The 21,516-nt window shown below is 49.0% G+C and overlaps 1 protein-coding gene across 1 annotated transcript in view; it reads left to right on the top strand.

Moving 5' to 3' along the window:
- Positions 1–8,583: 8,583 nt before the first annotated feature.
- SLC35H1 (solute carrier family 35 member H1) overlaps positions 8,584–21,516 on the top strand; it is a 34,418-nt gene continuing 21,485 nt past the window's right edge. Inside the window, exons 1-5 of the mRNA XM_075349776.1 lie at positions 8,584–8,907; positions 11,996–12,164; positions 13,518–13,668; positions 17,125–17,188; positions 17,281–17,353. Of these exons, the coding sequence (XP_075205891.1) occupies positions 12,021–12,164; positions 13,518–13,668; positions 17,125–17,188; positions 17,281–17,353 (432 nt within the window). The 5' untranslated portion in view covers positions 8,584–8,907; positions 11,996–12,020. The remainder of the gene's footprint in view (positions 8,908–11,995; positions 12,165–13,517; positions 13,669–17,124; positions 17,189–17,280; positions 17,354–21,516) is intronic.

Below are 21,516 nucleotides of genomic sequence, written 5' to 3'. Positions count from 1 at the left end.
GCGAGATATCATCTCCTACGGCTACAGGATAGAATTCTCTTCCAGCCCGCCAAACAGATTTTTTTCTGTCAACTCTCCCCTGCTCCAAGGCCGCCGCCTTCTCTCAGGCCGTGGCATCCTTGCAGGCCAACGGAGTAATTGTACCGGTTCCCGCCCGGGAACGGTTCAGAGGTTTCTACTCAAATCTCTTCCTAGTTCCCAAAAAGGACGGTTCCTTCCGGCCCATCCTGGATCTCAAGCTTCTCAACAAGCATGTTCAGGTGCGGCATTTTCGCATGGAGTCTCTGCGATCAGTCATTGCCTCAATGACCCAAGGAGATTTCCTGGCATCCATCGACATCAGAGATGCCTATCTGCATGTGCCAATTGTAGTTTCACACCAGCGTTGGCTACGTTTTGCAATCGGAGAGGAACATTTCCAATTCGTGGCTCTCCCCTTCGGGTTAGCCACGGCCCCTCGAGTATTCACCAAGGTCATGGCAGCAGTGGTTGCGGTTCTGCACCTCCAGGGGTTGGCAGTGATTCCTTACCTGGACGACCTTCTAGTCAAGGCTTCATCCAGTGCAGACTGTCAGCGGAGTGTCTCGCTCACTCTCGCCACTCTAGTCCAATTCGGGTGGCTTGTCAATCTGCCCAAATCCACTCTGACTCCGACCCAGAAGCTCACGTACCTAGGGATGCAATTCGAGACTCTGCCGGCACTTGTGAAGCTGCCCTTAGTCAAACAGCAGTCCCTCCATCTGGCGGTGCGCTCTTTGCTGAGGCCCCGCCGTCATTCCATCAGGCACCTAATGCAGGTGCTGGGTCAGATGGTGGCGTCAATGGAAGCGGTTCCCTTTGCCCAGTTCCATCTGCGTCCTCTGCAGCTGGACATTCTCCTCTGTTGGGACAAGCGGACTTCTTCCTTGCACAGGTTAGTGGCTCTGTCGCCACAGACCAGGGGATCCCTTCAGTGGTGGCTTCGGCCCCTCTCTCTGTCTCAGGGACGCTCCTTCCTGGCCCCGTCCTGGGTGATCCTCACCACGGATGCCAGTCTATCCGGCTGGGGAGCAGTATATCTCCACCACAGAGCGCAAGGGCACTTGGACTCCGTCCGAATCAGCCCTCTCGATCAATGTGCTGGAAATCAGAGCTGTGCTTCTAGCTCTCTTAGCCTTTCACCACCTGCTGGCGGGCAAGCACATCCGAGTCCAGTCAGACAACGCGACAGCGGTTGCCTACATCAATCACCAAGGCGGGACACGCAGCCGCCTGGCAATGTTGGAGGTTCAACGCATCCTTCATTGGACGGAGGACTCCAAGTCCACCATATCCGCAGTCCACATCCCAGGCGTGGAAAACTGGGAGGCAGATTATCTCAGCCGTCAAACCGTGGACAGTGGCGAGTCTTCCCTGCATCCGGCAGTGTTTCGGTCAATCTGCCACAAGTGGGGCACTCCGGAAGTGGATCTAATGGCATCCCGGCACAACAACAAGGTTCCGGTTTACGTGGCTCGCTCCCACAATCCTCAGGCCTTTGCAGCGGACGCTCTGGTTCAAGATTGGTCCCAGTTTCGTCTGTCCCACGTGTTTCCCCCTCTAGCTCTCTTGCCCAGAGTCCTGCGCAAGATCAGAATGGAGGGCCGTCGGGTCATCCTCATTGCTCCGGACTGGCCCAGGCGAGCTTGGTACCCAGACCTGCTCCATCTGTCCGTAGAGGTGCCGTGGCATCTCCCGGACCGTCCAGACCTTCTCTCACAAGGTCCGTTTTTCCGCCAGAATTCTGCGGCTCTCAGATTGACGGCGTGGCTCTTGAGTCCTGGATCTTGACGACTTCTGGTATTCCTCCTGAAGTCATCTCCACTATGACTCGGGCTCGGAAGTCTTCCTCGGCCAAAATCTATCACAGGACCTGGAGAATTTTCCTGTCCTGGTGTCGCTCTTCCGGCCATGCTCCTTGGCCTTTTTCCTTGCCGACCCTCCTGTCCTTTCTACAGTCCGGTCTGCAGCTAGGACTATCCCTCAATTCCCTCAAGGGACAGGTCTCGGCTCTGTCAGTGTTGTTCCAGCGGCGTATCGCCCGGCTGGCTCAGGTGCGCACCTTCATGCAGGGCGCGTCTCACATCATTCCGCCTTACCGGCTGCCCTTGGATCCCTGGGACCTCAATCTGGTCCTCACGGCCTTGCAGAAACCCCCCTTTGAGCCTCTTAGGGAGGTTTCTTTGTCTCGTCTTTCACAGAAAGTGGTCTTTCTAGTGGCCATAACTTCCCTCAGGAGAGTCTGTGATTTGGCTGCGCTCTCTTCGGAGTCACCTTTTTTGGTTTTTCATCAAGACAAGGTGGTTCTCCGTCCGACTCCGGACTTTCTCCCTAAGGTGGTTTCTCCTTTCCACCTTAACCAGGACATTTCCCTGCCTTCCTTTTGTCCGGCTCCTGTTCATCGCTTTGAAAAAGCGTTGCATACTCTGGATCTGGTGCGGGCGCTCCGGATCTATGTGTCTCGCACCGCTGTTCTTAGACGGTGCACCTCTCTTTTTGTGCTAACCACAGGTCGGCGTAAGGGCCTCTCGGCTTCTAAGCCGACCTTAGCTCGTTGGATTAGGTCGGCCATTTCCGATGCCTACCAGTGTACTCAGGTGCCTCCCCCGCCGGGGATCAAGGCACACTCGACCAGAGCTGTCGGTGCCTCTTGGGCTTTCAGGCACCAGGCTACGGCTCAGCAGGTCTGTCAGGCTGCCACTTGGACTAGTCTGCATACCTTTTCAAAGCACTACCAAGTGCATGCTCATGCTTCGGCAGATGCGAGCTTGGGCAGACGCATCCTTCAGGCGGCTGTCGCCCATTTGTGAAGTTAGGTTCCACCTACTTCCCAGTTTTCTGTTTATTCCCACCCATGGACTGCTTTGAGACGTCCCAATGTCTGGGTCTCCCATAGGAACGATAAAGAAAAAGAGAATTTTGTTTACTTACCGTAAATTCTTTTTCTTATAGTTCCGTATTGGGAGACCCAGCACCCTCCCTGTTGCCTGTTGGCAGTTTCTTGTTCCGCGTGTTATCACCGGCTGTTGTAGACAGAGGTACCGGTTATTCCGGTTCTTGCTCTATCTCTACTTGTGGGTGGCTATTCTCCTTCAGCTTTTGCACTAAACTGGCTAGATTTGGTTATCCAGGGGGTGTATATGCTCAGAGGGAGGAGCTACACTTTTTTAGTGTAGTACTTTGTGTGTCCTCCGGAGGCAGAAGTTATACACCCAATGTCTGGGTCTCCCAATACGGAACTATAAGAAAAAGAATTTACGGTAAGTAAACAAAATTCTCTTTTTTTGCCATTTTGGCAGCGTTTTAATAACTTTGAAGTCAATGAGAAATGTCTAAACGCATATTTTTCAAGAAAGATTCTGGTTCACTTGCTTTATACTAGCGATCTGCATGTGTTTTTGACATAATAAACGCAGGTCTCTCTCCATATCGGTCTCTCTCTCTCTCACTCTCTCCATATCGGTCTCTCCCTCCCACCCCGTCTCTCATACTCACCGATCCACGATCCCCGGCGCGGCACTGCACGGCGTTCACACTGTGGTGGCTTCTAATCTTTTGAAAATGCCGGCTGCTCATTAATCCATCACGTATTCCTTGCTTCCCCCGCCCACCGGCGCCTATGATTGGTTGCAGTCAGACACGCCCCCACACTGAGTGACAGGTGCCTCACTGCAACCAATCACAGCCGCCGGTGGGCATGTCTATATCGAGCAGTTAAAAAAAAAATAATTAAAAAAAAAAAAGATGAGCAGTCCCCCCCAATTTGGATACCAGCCAGGGTAAAGCTACACGGCTGAAGGTTGGTATTCTCAGGATGGGGAGCCCCCCAGCCTAATAATATCAGCCAGCAGCCGCCCGGAATTGCCGCATCCATTAGATGCGACAGTCCCGGGACTCTACCCAGCTGATCCCGAATTGCCATGGTGCTGTGGCAAATGGGGTAATAAGGAGTTAGTGGCAGCAGCCCATAGCTGCCACTAAGTCCTAGGTTAATCATGGCAGGCGTCTCCCCGAGATACCTTCCATGATTAACCTGTAAGTTAAAGAAAATAAACACACATATCCAAAAAATCCTTTATTTGTAATGAAAGAGAAAAAAAAAACATTTTTCACCACTTTATTAATCCCTCAGAAACAACTCCAGGTCCGACGTAATACACGCAAGGTCCCACGACGCTTCCAGCTCTGCTACATCGGAAGCTGACAGGAGCGGCAGTAGAACACCGCTGCTCCTGTGAGCTCCATGCAGCAACTGAAGTGAGTCGCGCGATCAGCTGTGCTGTCACTGAGGTTACTCGTGGCCACCGCTCTCAGGTGGAGGACTGCAGCTGTGGCCGCGAGTAACCTGAGTGACAGCACAGCTGATTGCGTGGCTCACTGCAGTCACTCAGGGGATTTGCAATTACAGATGAGTCCTTCACGTGTGACCGCAAATCAGGCTGCCACACAGAGAGAGCCGCGCGATGTCAGTGAAATCGGGTGAAGCTCTGACGTTACTGCTGCGGACTCCTGTGTCCTGGCACTGACCTCGGAGGTTCATCTGAGTTCCTGACAGCACACAGAGACAGAGCCGTGGGATGACAATGAAGTCAGGTGCAGTTCATCAGAGTTCATTCTCATCGCCCGACTCTGTGTCTGCTGTCAGCGGACATGTAGCAGAGCTGAATTGTCGGGGGAACGCACTGACAAAAATGCATCCCAAACGCATGCAAAATGCATCCAAAATACATTCATTTTGGATGCATTCTTTCTGTCAACATGCAGCGTCACGTCTGCCAGAGGGTGCGTTCTTTTCCACACTGGTCAGGACGCAACGTGCGCACATAGCCTAAATCTTTACATTATTGATATATAAGGCTGAAGAGCTATTTGTAGATCTGAAGCATCTTGCACTCCAGATCTATTCCCAGATACGCGCAGCCTCCTCCTGCTTGACTGACAGCCCCTACGTTGTGTGACTTCAGGCAACGGAGTCGTCAGTCAACCGGGAGACGGTGGCCATGAGCAGGAAATAGAGCTAGAGTGACAGAGGCTTCAGATCTATCATAGCTCTTCAGGCACATTAGTATGTCAATTGAAATGCTGATTTCTCAGCAGTAGAAGAACCGACTAGCCATGTAAGGCATTGCTGGACTTGAATTTCTTTCTACATGTGCATATTAATAGTTTGAAAAGTGAAATATTGTTGACTGATTCCTGCTCCTTGTACACATAGGAAGAGACCTGTCAGGAGGGAAGAAGCCTCTTGGACTTTTCATCACATACAGATGCTGTCTGAATTCTTTCTGTGATATGCTGCAGTGGGTCAGAGTGAAACATACATGGCTGCAATAAGGGAACCAGTCTAATATAAGTTGCCCATGTTTCAAGCAACAGGAATCACCTGACGGGTTCAGTTTAATGTGTCATGATTCTCTACGTTCGCCTTGGCTAGAATATTAGGGATAGAGTGCCTGGGGCAAGTGTCTGTGCAGCTCTCACCGCTTCTCCATACTAATTCTGATTGACAAGTCTTTGCCTATTCACATGAAGAAAAGGCCCGTGAATCCAGCAGACCAGGAGAAGCCGGAGCAGGGCCGCCTAGTGGATGCTCCCTCATTCCCAGGTATTTGTGATTGACGCAAAATTGTAAGAAGGCTTCTATACTTGTGACGTGCTGGGCAAGTTTTTAGAATGTGCCAGGTATCTGCTTTCAGGAAATATACAAATATCCTATAATTTTTCCATTATATTATTCAGGGGTTATTTAAAGAGAGCCTGTCACCAGGTCAAAAGTCACAAGTTTTTCATTTATTTCATTCCTTGTGTTCCCAAGTATTTAGGTTTTTTTTTTTTCTTTAATGGTTCCAGAAATATTGGCCTTTTATTTTAGTACTGATTAGTGATGAGCGAGCACTACCATTCTCGGGTGTTTGATACTCGGAACAAGCAATGAAAGGCTCAGATAGGTGCAACTCATGTACTGAGTATAATGGAAGTCAATAGGAAACTTGAGCATTTTCGGGAAGATCTTCTGGAAAAATGCTCGAGTTCCTCATTGACTTCCATTATACTCTGTGCACAAGTGCAGCCTGTCTGAGTGTCTGACCTGCTTGTTTCGAGCACCTGAGCATAGTAGAGCTCCCATATCACTACTATCGAGCATGTTGGAGCTCACTTATCACTAGTACCGAGCATGGTAGTGCTCGCTCATGACTAGTACCGAGCACCAGAGCTTGATAAAGCTCACTTATCACTAGTACTGAGCATGATAAAGCTTGCAACACTAGTACCAAGCATGGTAGTGCTTGCTCATCAGTAGTACCAAGCACCCTGGCATGGTAGTGCTCGCTCATGACTAGTACCGAGCACCAGAGCTTGATAGAGCTCACTTATCACTAGTACTGAGCATGATAAAGCTTGCAACACTAGTACCACTAGTAACACTAGTATCTACAGTAGCACAGTTTTTAATCCATGTTTCTCCTAAATACTGCTCCAGTCTCTGGGCTTGTGCACATTGCAGCAGCTGTTTTTACCTGGACTACTGGTTGTGGGTGACACAATCACACAAGGTGAGCACCTTTTTACAAGATAACTATGCAGAGCAGTGCATAGACATGACATCGAATCCTGTTAGCCATGCCACCTTTGTAAAGACCATAATCATTGGCAAAAAAGGGAGAGGCCAATATATATGGAACTGTATGGCAAATTTAAGAAAAAGACGAAAAATCTGAATACTTAGGAGTAGTGGGGGTGAAATAAGACCAAAAATAGTCCACTTTTGCTGTGATGAAAGGCCCCCTTTAAGGGGGTAGTCTGGCTCCGCTTACTTCTGCAATGCAAGGTGGGCAGAACTGGGATCTCATGTCTACAGAAAAATGGCTGGTACATATGGCGGCAGAAATCTATTGGCGTTATGGGATTACTCCCTGTAAACGGTAAACCCAAAGTATACTGGGGCTGGGTAGTCACGGTGGCTGGGCAGAATGACCTAGAAGTCTCACCTGGGCACAGGGGTCTAGTACAGAATAATGGAGGTGTTGCGCCCTGGACTAGCTAGGTCGTCACAGGTACTACAACATACACCCCCACCCCGAGACAGACACATCAGCCAGACACAAAATCCTTGTTGCCTCCCTCCAGGTGCTGATGTCCACACCAGGTGGGGTGGAGCCAGGTGGTTGGCCCCACCCACTGAGGAGTTCACAGTCCTGGAGGCGGGAAAAGGAAGGCAGTTAGTTAGTGAGTGGAGTTTAGGAGTAGAGGAGTGAAGGAGTAAACTGACCGTGTCCGGGTGCGTGGCCCGGGCACTAAGAGCAAGGTTGGCAGACGGTGGTGGCCGTCTGCAGGAGAGGAAGATCAATGTGGAACCGTAGGACTGGGGACGGGCGGTGGCCCACCGGTACCGAACCGGGGAGCGAAGTGAAGCCAGCACACACCGGCAGGGCCTGCGGACCCCGACCAGGCTTGGAGTCGCCGTTAAAGAGGTCAAATCCGTTAGTGATCGGAACCCCAGGGGTTTCCTAACAGCCAAGACCCGATAGAAGGCAACCGTCTGACCAGTAGAAGGAAATACAGCTACCGCCACAGCTAGAGTTCCAAGGGCCAGAGCCTGCGGGCAAAAGGGCTCCTCCGGCGCATAAACACGCTGGGGAGCGGGTTACTGTTGGGAAGCCATCGGGACCGAACATACACAAAGGTGCAGGGAAAGGCGGCCACCACCAACTGTCCGGGAGAAGTCACAGCAGCCGGCTGCGGGACCCGTCCAACCAGCCGTTTGGTTTACCAGAGACTTTGCGTGCATCTGTTGCTGAGTGAGTACACCAGTGCCACCCGGCACCGTGCTGCGCTGTCCCCGCGACCCTGCACCTCACCAACCCTGCCTCCCCGTCACCTCACCGGGCCCCGGGCCCACCAACCCCTACCCACGGAGGGGGAGAACAACATCCCAGCTGCTCCCTGCCATCGCTCCTGGGATCCCCGTCACCAGCAGCGGTGGTGCTCAACCTCACCACAACCCGTGGGTGGCGTCACGGACTAAATCCCCAAACCAAACCACCCCTTTCACTCACGGGCGAGGAGCGCCGCTCGAGTCCCCGGATCCGGCCCACCGCTCGAGCCACCGAGCAGCAGCAGCGCCGGACCCGAGCGTTAGCGAGCGCAGCGCCCCGCCGCCCGCGACAGAGGCGCTTGGGCAGGTGCCTGCTGTGCTGGTGGGTGAGGACTTAAAAAAATGACAATTTACTCAATATTTTAGGTATTTATTCTACTATTTTCTCCAGAACTGCAAGACTTGGCTACTTTATCTAAAATCTGACTGAACTCCTAAATGTATACATGGTATGATGCTGAGCAGAATATGGAAAGTCAGGTCTGCATATTATGGCAAAAACGAATCCTGCCGGCATGCCCTGACTCTGGAAGTCATAGTTACAGACTGATGTCAGTCCATATCAGAAGAGGAAGCAGATAACTTCACAGAGGTTGTCTGTGCGCCTGGTGCCTCTACCAACATGGCGGGACACACAGGACGCGAGCGTGACGTCACGGAGCGCCCCCAGAATGCCGTGCGCTGTGAGCCACGTCTTGGCTAAGGAGCGAACCTTGAGTAGCGGTGTCCGGCGGGCGGAGCTGTCCGGGGCTCAGTGCAGGGTGGTGACCCCTCTCCTGAAGCAGTGCACCCTGTCATGTCCGCGCAGCCTGGTCCTGAGCAGTGCTGGACACTTCCCATCTGGTGCAGGAACTGTGACAAAGAGCTTGCAATCGAATAAGTCAGCGGCCATATGGCAGATGCGAGACTGTCAGACTAATACAGGCTGCAGCTAGGAAGCCCCGAGTACAGGGATGAGGCTCCGCACAGCCAGGTCTGGGACTGCAGGGGAGACACGTGCGGACCCGTCTGGGGTAAGTCAGGTCCTGCTGTGCCCCCCATCATTATGTGCCCCCCATGCCCTCTCCCTGTCCCTGCAGTCTGTATACGTGTGATCAGGGCTTGGTGGCATGGGCATGTGTTCTGCACCCAGGAGCTTGGTGAGGTGTGCTCCCACACGTTTATGGGACAGGGGTACTCCCAGCTGTCAGTCATTCATTTCCACTCATTGACCGGCAACCTGTTACAAACTATCCCACAATGCCCGCACAGTACAGTGTGGATCTATTTCTGACAGGTTGTTGCCCTCCCCAGGTCCAGTGCCATCTCTCCTCTGGTGTTTTGACTGCAGCTCTAACGTCACATTGACAAATCACATTACCTCTATCACTGGGCCTGGCCGCTGTGTTGAGACGATATGAGCCTCTGAGCCTAGTGATCGGCTGCAGCGGTAATGCACGCTGTTGACGGGATGACAGTTATTTAGATATGTATCCATCACACAATACCATCAGGGAGGCGTCTGATTGGTGCTGAATTTATTCTGCAGCAAGACAATGATTCCAAACATAAAGCCAGCCATTAGGAACTATCTTCAGCATGAAGAACTACAAGGAGTCCTGGATGTGATGATATGGCCCCCATAGAGCCCCGATCTCAACATGATTGAGTCTGTTTGAGAGAGATTTCCACTGAGGCCTAAGCCACATGGCATGAAAATCGGTGCGAGTGGATGCGATAAAAAAAATCGCATTCCACTCGGACCAATATTACCCTATGTGCCAGCACCCATGAGAGATTATTGTCTCAGCCCTAATCGGACTGAGAAAACAATCGCAGCATGCAGCGACTGTAATGCGATCCTGGTTTCTCTCGTGCCCATTCAAGTCTATAGGGCGAGCGTAAAATCGCACTGCACTCGCAGTACACCAGTGTACCGCGAGAATTGCAATAGCTGGCAACGGAGGAGAGAGGGAGATAAATCCATCCCGCCCCTCCTCAGCGCGCTGGCCCTCCCCTCATCAGAGGCAGTCCACCCCCCGCAGCTGAGGTCCGCTCGCACGGTCGGACCTCCGTCACAGTGACACTTGGCTCTGCTGTGCTGCCAGCTTGCCAAGTGTCATGCGAGGGGATCGCAGTAATCCTCGTGTGGCCCCAGCCATACCTACTTTCTCAGAAGATCAGTGGTTAGTTCTCAAAGATATTTGGAACAACCTCCCTGCTGAGTTCCTTCAAAACCTGCGTATAAGTGTATAAGTGTATCCAGAATGATTGATGCTTTGATGCTCTTTTGAAGCCAAAGGGTGATTACAGCAAATATTAATTTGATTCTACTTTTATCGTTTGTTCACTCACTTTGCATAGCATCTTGCTAAATGCTATACATAAGCTAACACTTCTAATCTTTAAATCATTCTCACTTTGCAGCATTTTTTTTCCACACCTGCCTAAAACATTTCCACAGGATTGTATTTCTTAAACATTTTTGTCAATCTTATATATTTATAATCTCATGATCTGGATTACTATGTATTAGAAATCTTCAATTTTCACACTGGGCACTGAAGCTTTTTTTTTTTTTTTTTTTTAGCACTTTCTGTTACTCAGGGTTTTTCACATGTACATTAGCAGCAATAGACTGTCTCTGACACTATATTTTGTATTGAACCATCTAATGGGAGTGTACAATGGTAATTATGAATGGAGGGGTAGCTGTGACATCGCCTATTGTGATTCGTGAATCCTTGTTGCTAACTATGTATAGAGGTGTTTTGTGATCATAATCCTGTCTCCTAAGGCGTCTCCGGAAATGTGGTCATGAAACGACAAGTATGAGTCTTAAAAAAAGCCCCAATGAAAATTGAAAAATACTGTTTTAAAAAAAGTGCTCCCTTCAAAATGTTTATCCTTTTATATTACAATCATCATATTTTATAACACAGTGTGCTTACAATTGCTCATTTTTGCATTTCTACCCAGTTAATTCTTCTTTTTTGTCTGCTCTTTGAGGAAAACAGGACGTCTGTTGTCCCTGCGTGAATCTTTACCCTCTTCAACGTCTGACCCAGCTGCTGCCCTTCTCTCCCCTTCCATGGATTTTGCAGTGATGCAGGGAAAAGAGACATCCTGTTTCTAAATAGAAATTAAAAGGATTCAGCTAGTCACATGTCGTCGACCTAAAGAAAAACCGAAGAATTAAGTGGGTAGAAGGTCTAAATGAGCAATTATGAGTACACAGAGCTATATAATATGATGATTGCAATATATTAAGAGGATATAAACTTTGATGGGGGTGCTTCTTCAAAAATAGGATATTTTCTGATGGTACAGTCCCTTTGTCACAATGGTGATAATGGATGGTCATTTCAGGTCTCTGTAAACCTTGAAATTGGTGGTTGGTGTGAGGATGGGGGAAGTGTGTATTTCTCAGCAGCCTATCAAAGATTAGCTTTTATTTGCTAAACTGCACTGGAATTAGAAAATGTGGTGGTCACAGCTTGGCTGCAATAGATGACAAGACCTGTTTAGGCTACTTTCACACCTCCGGTTTCTGCAATGCGGCACTCTGCAGAAAAACCGCAACAGTTTTTTTTGCCGCCGGTTGCGATTTTTTTTGCATAGACTTACGGTACATTAGTGCCGTATTGTGCCGCATGGGCTTGCGTTCGGTCCGGTTTTTGCCGCATGCGGCAGATTTAGCCGATGCCGCGGCCGGATCGAACGTTCCCTGCAACGTTTTTTTCTCCGGCAAAAAAAAACGCATCGCGCCGCATCTGGCCGCTGCGGCGCATTTTCAATGCATGCCTATGGATGCCGGATGCGGCGCGATGCGGAAAAAAATCGCTTCCGGCCGCCACATGCGTTTTTTTCCACTTGGCATGCTCTGTAGCGTGCCGCAACCGGAAAAAAACGGACCGGCCGCATGTAAAAACTTATGCAATGGATGCGGTGTTTTCACCGCATCCGTTGCATAGGTTTCACAGCCGGATTGAGCCGCAGTGCTCAAACCGGATGTGTGAAAGTAGCCTTAGTAGTTTAACTCATTAGTCTTAACCACAGATAAGGGGTCACAGTGTCATTAGTACATCTTCATATATTGTTTTGTTTTTTGTTTTTTCACAGCTCCTTTTTGGCTGTAGATATCTGAATGCAAAAATCTGACGGTGATGAGGAGAAGATGGCATTACCTTGCTGGGCTGTAATATGGAAGAGCTTTCTAACTGTGGGCCTGGTTCTTTTCTACTACTCCTTCTCTATTGGCATCACCTTTTACAACAAGTGGCTGCTAAAGGTAGGAGTGTTGTGTTGCCAACCTGCCATATGGTGATCGAAACTGACAGATGTGGAGTTCTCAAAGTCCAGGACCCATCTGGTTTGGCATTACACATGTGGCCAGACGCTCCAATGATCAGCTGTTATATGCTCTGGCGGGGGCCTTATATAAGCCCCTTGAATACTACAGTGGCCGCCAAAGGAGGTGTTGTGCAGTACCTGGCAGCGGCAGTTACACACAGAATGGATCTGTGCTGTGCAGCTCTGTTCAAAGTGTTTACATCTGGCTACAAATTACAGCAGTTGTTGGGGGAGACGAGCCCCCACTGATCTGATATTGATGACCTATTCTACGGATAGGACTACAATTAATGATAAGCGAGTTTCGAAATACTCGGATTCGCGATACTTGTAACGAATACTGTCTAATACTCGCGTTTGCTTTCCGAATAGTGTGTGTAATGCAAGTCAATGGGGAATACTTGCAATCTAACGAGTAACCGGAATTCTGCACTATTTTCTACTCGCACGAATAGTACAGCATTCAGGTTACTTGTTACATTGCGAGTATTCCCCATTGACTTGCATTGCACACAATATTCGGAATGCATACGCGAGCATTAGGCCTAGGACACACAGCGAGAAAAATGGTGCGAGTGGAATGCGATTAAAAAATCGCATTCCATTCGGACCAATATTAACCTATGTGTCAGCTCCCATGAGTGATTTTCTCAAACCAAATCAGACCGAGAAAACAGTCTCAGCATGCTGTGGGTGGAATGCGATCCTGTTCCAGCCGCACTCATACAAGTCTTTGGGGTGAGAGAAACATCGCACTGCTCTCGCGTTACACCGGTGTAATGCGAGAGCAGTGCGATTCTCGCATCAGCCGGCAACGGAGATGATAGGGAGATAAATCCCTCCCTCCCCTCCACAGCGCCGGCCCTCCCCTCCACAACTGTGGTCTGATCACATGATCGGACCACAGTCGCATGACACTCGGCTCCCGCTATGTTGCGAGCGTGAGCCGAGTGTCATGCGAGGACTCTCAAAAATTCCCATGTGGCCTCAGCCTTAGACAGTACTCGTTACGAGTATCGCACATCCGAGTATTTTGAAATTCACTCATCATTATCTACAATATGTTGTGACTGGACAACCCTTTTAAAGGAAATTGCTAACTGCATTCTTTTTGGGATTAGTACCCATTATATAGCAGACAGTCCTGGCACATATATAGTCCTGTTTGCACTCGCATGGTTTCAGCCGTATATTAGGTGCAAAATGACAAAGCCATTGCTCCTTATTATATAGTGTTATACATTTATACACTCTCCAAATAACACTTTTTCCATTCTTTGCTTTATTACAGCAATTTCACTTCCCTCTGTTCATGACCCTTGTTCATCTCCTGATGATCTTCATTTTGTCTGCATTAAGTAGGACATTGATGTCATGTGTCAGTGGACGGACACGAGTTATCCTGCCATGGTCAGACTACCTCAAAAAGGTGGCCCCCACAGGTAACCTCACATTATTACATGCGGACTGTTTTTACAAATGTATATCTCATAGAAAATGTAATGATATTGACAGAATGGCTTCTCTCTACAATGCTGTCATATCCTCCGAGAATTTGCAGATATGTTATATAATTTAGCATCAGTTGACATGTTGTATACCGTATTTTCCAGCGTGTAAGACGACTGGGCATATAAGACGACCCCCAACTTTTCCAGTTAAAATATAGAGTTTGGGATATACCATATATACTCGAGTATATGACGACCCGAGTAATGAGCCCATTGTTTAGTAATGTGCCCATCCTTGTGCCCCCCTTGTAGTAATGAGCCCATTGTTTAGTATTGTCTTCCCAGTGGTCCCAGTCTTGTCCCCTATTATGCCGTTGTTTCCACACAAAAAAAATATTGTCACCTCTCCTTCGTTACCACGGTGTCCTCAGCTTCTTTTGGCAAACCGCAGGCCCATAGACCCTTCCGTGATAGCGTCTAGTGCACGGAGCCGCCGCTGCAGTCTACTGTCATGGCTTTACTGCAGTTGAATGCTTTTCGGTGCCATAAATCAGTCAACTGCAGTAAAGTGCTGACAGCAGCGGCCCTGTGTACAGGATGCGATCATGGAGGAGTGAGTCTTGCAGACCTCAGGCACATAGATCCCTCCATGATCGTGTCCTGTACACGGGGCCACCGCCGCTGCTGTCAGCGCTTTACTGCAGTTGACTGATTTATGGCACTGCAAAGCATTCAACTGCAGTAAAGTCAAGACGGCAGCCTGCAGTAGCGGCTCCATGCATTGTACGCTATCACAGAGGGGTCTATGGGCCTGCGGTCTGCCAGAAGAAGCGGGTAAGAGGGCACCGCGGGAACGGAGGAGAGGTGAGAATATTTTTTATTGTGGGTAAACAATGGCATAATAGGGAACAAGACGGGGACCAGTAGGAGGGCAATAATAAACAATGGGCTCATGCAGCACCGTGCACTGCTGTATAAGACGACCCCCGACTTTTGAGAAGATTTTCAGTGGAAAATATGGTACACAATATATAGATAAAAGAAGTATTGAGACACATCATATTCATTGAATTCAGGTTTTCTATTCTGTCCCATTGCAGATGTATAAACCTCAGCCCCTAGCCATGCTGTCTGCTGATACTAGGATTTGTAAAAGAATGGCCCATTTTAAAGATGTCAGCGTTGTCCTATAATAGGACATCACTGGAGTCACAAGCCAGATCCTGAAGTCCCCCCCCCCCCCCCCCCTCCCCCTCCCCCTCTCCCTCCCTAAATATTCCACAATACTTTGTGAGTGGTATTCTTGGAATTATTCAGGAATCACGTACAGTATGCGGTAGACCAGTGTGAGGCACATCATGAATAGTCATCCGTGCCCAGCGGACTCAAAAACCGCAGCGTACAAACCTCTGGAAGTAGCACAAAAACTGTGCCAAGAGCCCTTACGTTACCAGCCACAAGCTTCAGAGCTTTGCTAAGCACACTGACACTGGGACGTGCGAACATATTCTGTGACAAATCCCACGTCTGTATCTGGCATTCTGATGGATGAGTCTGGGTTTGGTGAATGCAGGAGAATATTCCCCACCTGATAGCAGGTTTGGAGGAGGGATTCTGCTAATGGGTTTGTTTTACAGGGGTTGTTATAGGCCCCTTAGTAACTGTGAGTGCAAATCTTAATGTTAGAACTGTAGGCATGGACCGCATGTCCAAAATCATACACTGAGCCAATGCCACTAGGCAAAAATTACAAAACGGAACATGAGGTTCTTGGCCACAGGGAAAGAACCACAGCAACAATGGCCGCCATACAGAAATAACATCAAATGGAAAGGTCTAAAGTTGTAGTCTTCACAAAGTCTGCTGCTTCTGTGTTTTGTGTTTTTAGATATCTTTTAGTTAGATGTTTCTATGGTTTCTGAAGGACAATTATCAGCATCTCATAAGTTTTTACTCTTTTCTTGACAAATACGTCAAGTTTATGAAAAAATTCAATGCTTAGTGTTGACCCTGACTAGCTGTAGAGAACCTGTCAGAACCCATATGGCCTCCAACCCAGCAGCGTTCACATCTGTATGACAATTCCCTACCTAACCAGCCCTGTATAATGATACTTAACTAAATGTTTAAAAATAACAAACAAAAAAAAAAACCATTTATACAGTGGAACATTGATTTACGAGAGCAATCTGTTCTGGGAGTGTGCTTGTAAACCAAGTTACTTGTCTAGCAAAGCAAGATTTCCCATAGGAAATAATATAATCTTAGACAATTCGTTCCACAACTTGTGCAGTGTGCCATCCTGGTCCCCTATTGTGCCATTACACACACACACACACACACACACACACACACACACACACACACACACACACACACACTATGCTCACTTTACCTTCCGTTCCCTCGCCGGCCTCCTGGTTCTTGTAGTTCACTGGTACAGGATGTGTATCGGGTAACCATTGCGACCGATGCCGGAGCTTCCGCTGCCAGAGCGCTGACGTCAAAGGCAGGAGCCGCTTGCCTCTGGTCAGCGCGCTTCCTTTGAGAAGCGGCTGACAGCGGAAGTTCCTCCATCGTCGTGATGGTTACCCAGTACACCTCCTGTACCGGTGAACTACAAGAACAAGGAGGTTGGTGAGGGAACGGGAGGTAAGGTGAGCATAATCTGTGTGTTTGTGAGGACTGCAAGAGCGGATCAGAGCGCGGTGAAAGTACGGAACCGGAAGTGTGCGGTATTTGCTCGTACAGCAAAGCTTGCTCATAAACACAGTTACAAATTTACTACAAACTTTGCTCGTAATGCAAAATACTCACACACAAAGTTACTCGTAAACAGAGTTTCCACTGTATATATTTTTCCCTATGCTAATTAGGCCTTTGACTAGTTGAAGGGGCATTGTTTCCCCAGACTAGTTGGTCCTCTTATCATATTATCACGCCCCTGTAGGCATAACAACATATTTTCCACTAGCCGGCGTTGCCTCCAGCTCCTAGAAATCTCGCGCATGTGTGTGGCTCATATTGACAGTGTAACTGTGCCTTTGACTCTAGGTGTACACGCCCTGACTTCTGAGAGGTGCTCTGTGCGTGACCGGAAAATCAGAAGTTGTTTTCCTTTTCAGACTGCATTTTAGTATAATGCACAATAGTACCCTCAGTAGCTCCAACAGCTGCAGCAGGCGTAAGGTCATTCTGAACCAGGGCTATAAAGAGATGAGCGTCAGACGATGATGGCTGACACATACTGCCAGAGCAGGAAGACGGGAGTGGTAAATTGCACCAGAGCTGGACTACATAGAGAAAGACATGACAAACTTCAAAAAGCAAACCTGATTGCATAGCAGTAGAACAATGATAATACAATACTGTAAAATTTCCAGTTCACGGTGCATGACATGACAGTAAAGAACATACCTTTTTATAATTATTTTTTTCTGTTTTCAGCCGTGGCCACCGCTTTGGATATTGGACTTTCCAATTGGAGCTTCCTGTACATCACCGTGTCTCTGTGAGTTCAACCAGATCATGTAATGGAATCAATCAAATCGTAATGGGAAAATGGGAACAATATTTGTAAATTGCCTTTTGTGTGGTCTCCAGGTACACCATGACCAAGTCTTCTGCTGTTCTCTTCATCCTCTTCTTCTCACTGCTCTTCAAGTTGGAGGAATTGGTGAGTGACAGATGCCAGGTGGAGATGATGTATGGGTTCAATGAGTTGTGTCATCGAAATTACATAATAGAATGATGATCATCTGCTAAAATAATTACTTTAATTAATGCATTCCAATAGAGATGAAGTAAGATTGTGGTAATTTATCAGGCTAAAATAAGGTCGTAATTAGGGTGAGGATTAGGATATAGTGTTTAATGGAGAGGACCAAGGACACACAACTATGTGGTGGGAGCAGCTCCAGGGGCTTTGGAAGATTAATATTTGAATTCCCCAACCCAACCCATCTTCTGCCACTAAATCCAGATTCATTATGAATAAAGAACTGGCCACTCATGTTCTCATCGATGTCCATTCAAGTTTATCAGAATTGGGTTGGCTGTGTCCCTTAATGCCATACGAGTGGTACCCAAAATTTCGGACCTTTTTTGGAATGATCATATTTTGTAACTTTGCATTCTTTAACCCCTTCACGACCTTTGACGGATCTAGCCGTCATGGTGCCCTGGTACTTAAAGACCCATGACTGATACATCCGTCATGGCGAAATCGCGGCCCCGAAGCCCCGGGCACCGCGATCGGTTTTAAAAAAACTGTAGATTCGGGAAGGAGAGGACTTGTACCTGACCTCAGGAGGGGTGGTGTCTCCTTCCCGGACCTACGGAGGCTGAGATTGGCTGAGCGGCGTTCGTCAGCCAATCACAGCCAGTGTTATGTTTCAGCCATTGAAAATGGCTGAAGCATTGAAATCCAGCTATGTCAGTGCAGCTGCAGCACTGGCCATTGGCTGGAGCTCAGTGAGCTTTACTGCACCCGCCCCCAGCTCTGATTGGAGAGATCGGCCTTGTGACCGATCTCTCCAAGCACCGTGCATCTGGGACCGGGTGAGCTCGCTGAAGGAGATCGCTCTCCTTAGCTTCTCCCTCCGTGGAATCTGAGGAGAGCGATCCCTGCGGGTGCCCATCTGTGAGTCACAACCCCCGATCCACCGCTGCCCTGCTCCATCTGCTTCGCCCCTGCTCTCCCGCTGCGCCCCTGCCTCTGACGCCGCTACTCTCCCGCTGCGCCCTTACATGTGACGCCGCTACTTTCCCGCTGCGCCCCCCGCATGTTACGCCGCTACTCAGCAGTAAGAGAGCAGCGGCGTCAGATGCAGGGGAGGGCGCAGCGGGAGGAGAGCAGCGGCGTCAGATGCATGGGGGCATCTGACGCCGCTGCTCTACTCACGCTGCGCCCCCCCCTGCATCTGATGCCGCTGCTTTCTTTCTGCTGCCTCCTTGTATCCGCCGCTGCGCCGCCCCTCCACCGCCCCTGCATCAGCCACTGCACTCTCCCTATCAGCCGCTCCACCACCCCTGCATCTGCCGCTGCACTTTCCCCATCAGCCACTGCACTCTCCATTTGCCAAAAATCTCTAATTTATCAACAAATACAGTATAGAAATCGTGCTGGCTCCTTCTTTTTGAATTTTTTTTGGCAGGTGGTTAGCCTCCACCAGGCCGTGTACCCTATTTTGGTTGTTCTATCTGTAAACTGGTTTAGCTATTGGTGACTGTTCACACACAGCCACCGGCCCTGTCCACAGGCTTTTTAATCTTAGCAGCACTTGCCTGGGCCTGTCCCGCCCACAGCTGTGACTCCGTCACAGGTACGGGAATGAAAAGCACCAGGTAAGTGCTGCCTCAAGCAGTTCTGCATTTGATGTGTGAGGCCATATGGCACCCCAAACAAAATATAATATTTAGTGTAGGACTGCCCCATGGGATTTGCCGTGATGTTTGCGGGGTGGCTCAAAATATTGCAATGTTTTGCCAAAAATCTCTAATTTATCAACAAATACAGTATAGAAATTGTGCTGGCTCCTTCTTTTTAAACTCTCCCCATCTGCCGCCGCACTCTCCCCATCTGCTGCCGCGCCCCTGCATCTGCCACCTCACTCCCCCATCAGCCTCTGCCCCCTCCCTGATCTGCTGCCTGCTCGCTCCCATCCCTTTAATCCTCTGCCCCCTCTCCCACCTCTCCCTCTCCCGGATCTGCTGCAATCCTGCTGCCTAGATCCATTCTGTAAGGTAGCTATCCCCAATCTCACCTCCCACTCCCCTTCCACCCTTCCCCTCGCCCCCCCCTTCCTCCGCCGCTCCTGCATCCAATGTGCCCTCACCCATCCTCCGCCGCTCCTCCATCCGCCGCGCCCTCTCCCATCCTCCGCCGCGCCCTCTTCCATCCTCCATCCATCTTTTTTTCCATCCCACCTAGTCCCCCCCCCCCCCCCCCTTTTTTTGCAACACATCCGTGCGTTCGTCCTGATTTTTTTTCCCTTTAAACTAAGAGAGAATTACAAATAAACTTAGTTTAGGGCCAGTAAAATTATACTGTAGTAATTGTCAACTACAGTATTTTTTACTGAATATTGTAAGGGTCAGCCCAGTGCCACACATGAGAGCGATGCACAAGTCTCACACCGCATCATCCGGCACGGTCGCTCTCTTTCAGACAGGAGTGTGCGACTGTGCCGGGTGATGCGATGCGAGATTTGTGCATCGCTCTCACGTGTGGCACTTGCCTTAGTGCCAGTTGCAGGCGCATATATACCGTATATACTGGCGTATAAGACGACTTTTTACCCCCTTAAAATAATGGCTACAGTGGGGGGTCGTCTTATACGCCGGAACGCAGCCTTTGATCTCCTGCACCTGCTCATATAATATGCACAGCCGCTGTCCATCTCCAATGGTGCTGAAATCGCACGCAGTGATGGGCTGAGGGAGCGGTGCATATTATATGAGCCTGCGTCCCAGTGTGATCGCACATGTCCCCCATGTGTTAGATTTGGCCCCCAGGCTGCTGCTCCTTCTAAAATAAAAAAGCTTTACTTACCCCTGCAGCGTGTCTCCCTGTGTCCCTGCTTCCACTGTGATCAGGCAGAGAGCTCAGGCTGCTGTGCCGATCACATGACCGCACTGAGAACCAGGAAGTGGAAGAACAGAAGCACGGAGCCAGACAGGAGGGAGCTCAGCGCTGGGGGAGATAAGGAAAGAGGGTTTTATTTTACTTTGGGCAGCAGCCTAGGGGCCATATCTGACACAGGGGGACTTGTGCGATCTATAGGGGCCATGGGCAGCACTATGGGGGCGATATCTGACACAGGGGGACTTGTGCGATCTATATAGGGGCCATGGGCAGCACTATGGGGGAGTTATCTAACACAGGGGGACTTGTGCCCATTATGGGCCCCGGTGAGCTGCTTCTAACCCCCCAGATGTATGCCCTGCCAATCCTCCCCCCCGCCGATGCCGCGGGTGCTGTACCCGCCGAGCCGCGGGTGCAGGCCCCACAGAGCAGCAGAGTTGTGTGTGTTTGTCTGTATGTAGCAGAGTTGTATGTGTTTGTCTGTATGTAGCAGAGTTGTATGTGTTTGTCTGTATGTAGCAGAGTTGTATGTGTTTGTCTGTATGTAGCAGAGTTCTATGTGTTTGTCTGCATGTAGCAGAGTTGTATGTGTTTGTCTGTATGTAGCAGAGTTGTGTGTGTTTGTCTGCATGTAGCAGAGTTGTATGTGTTTGTCTGTATGTAGCAGAGTTGTATGTGTTTGTCTGTATGTAGCAGAGTTGTATGTGTTTGTCTGCATGTAGCAGAGTTGTATGTGTTTGTCTGTATGTAGCAGAGTTGTGTGTGTTTGTCTGCATGTAGCAGAGTTGTATGTGTTTGTCTGTATGTAGCAGAGTTGTATGTGTTTGTCTGTATGTAGCAGAGTTGTATGTGTTTGAAAGTATGTAGCAGAGTTGTGTGTGTTTGTCTGCATGTAGCAGAGTTGTATGTGTTTGTCTGTATGTAGCAGAATTGTATGTGTTTGTCTGTATGTAGCAGAGTTGTATGTCTGTATGTAGCAGAGTTGTATGTGTTTGTCTGTATGTAGCAGAGTTGTATGTGTTTGTCTGTATGTAGCAGAGTTGTATGTGTTTGAAAGTATGTAGCAGAGTTGTGTGTGTTTGTCTGCATGTAGCAGAGTTGTATGTGTTTGTCTGTATGTAGCAGAGTTGTATGTGTTTGTCTGTATGTAGCAGAGTTGTATGTGTTTGTATGTAGCAGAGTTGTGTGTGTGTTTGTCTGTATGTAGCAGAGTTGTGTGTGTTTGTCTGTTTGTAGCAGAGTTGTGTGTGTTT

The sequence above is a fragment of the Anomaloglossus baeobatrachus genome, chromosome 5 (genome assembly GCF_048569485.1).
Source record: "Anomaloglossus baeobatrachus isolate aAnoBae1 chromosome 5, aAnoBae1.hap1, whole genome shotgun sequence".
Classification (NCBI taxonomy): domain Eukaryota; kingdom Metazoa; phylum Chordata; class Amphibia; order Anura; family Aromobatidae; genus Anomaloglossus; species Anomaloglossus baeobatrachus.
This window is presented reverse-complemented; position numbering and strand designations above follow the sequence as displayed.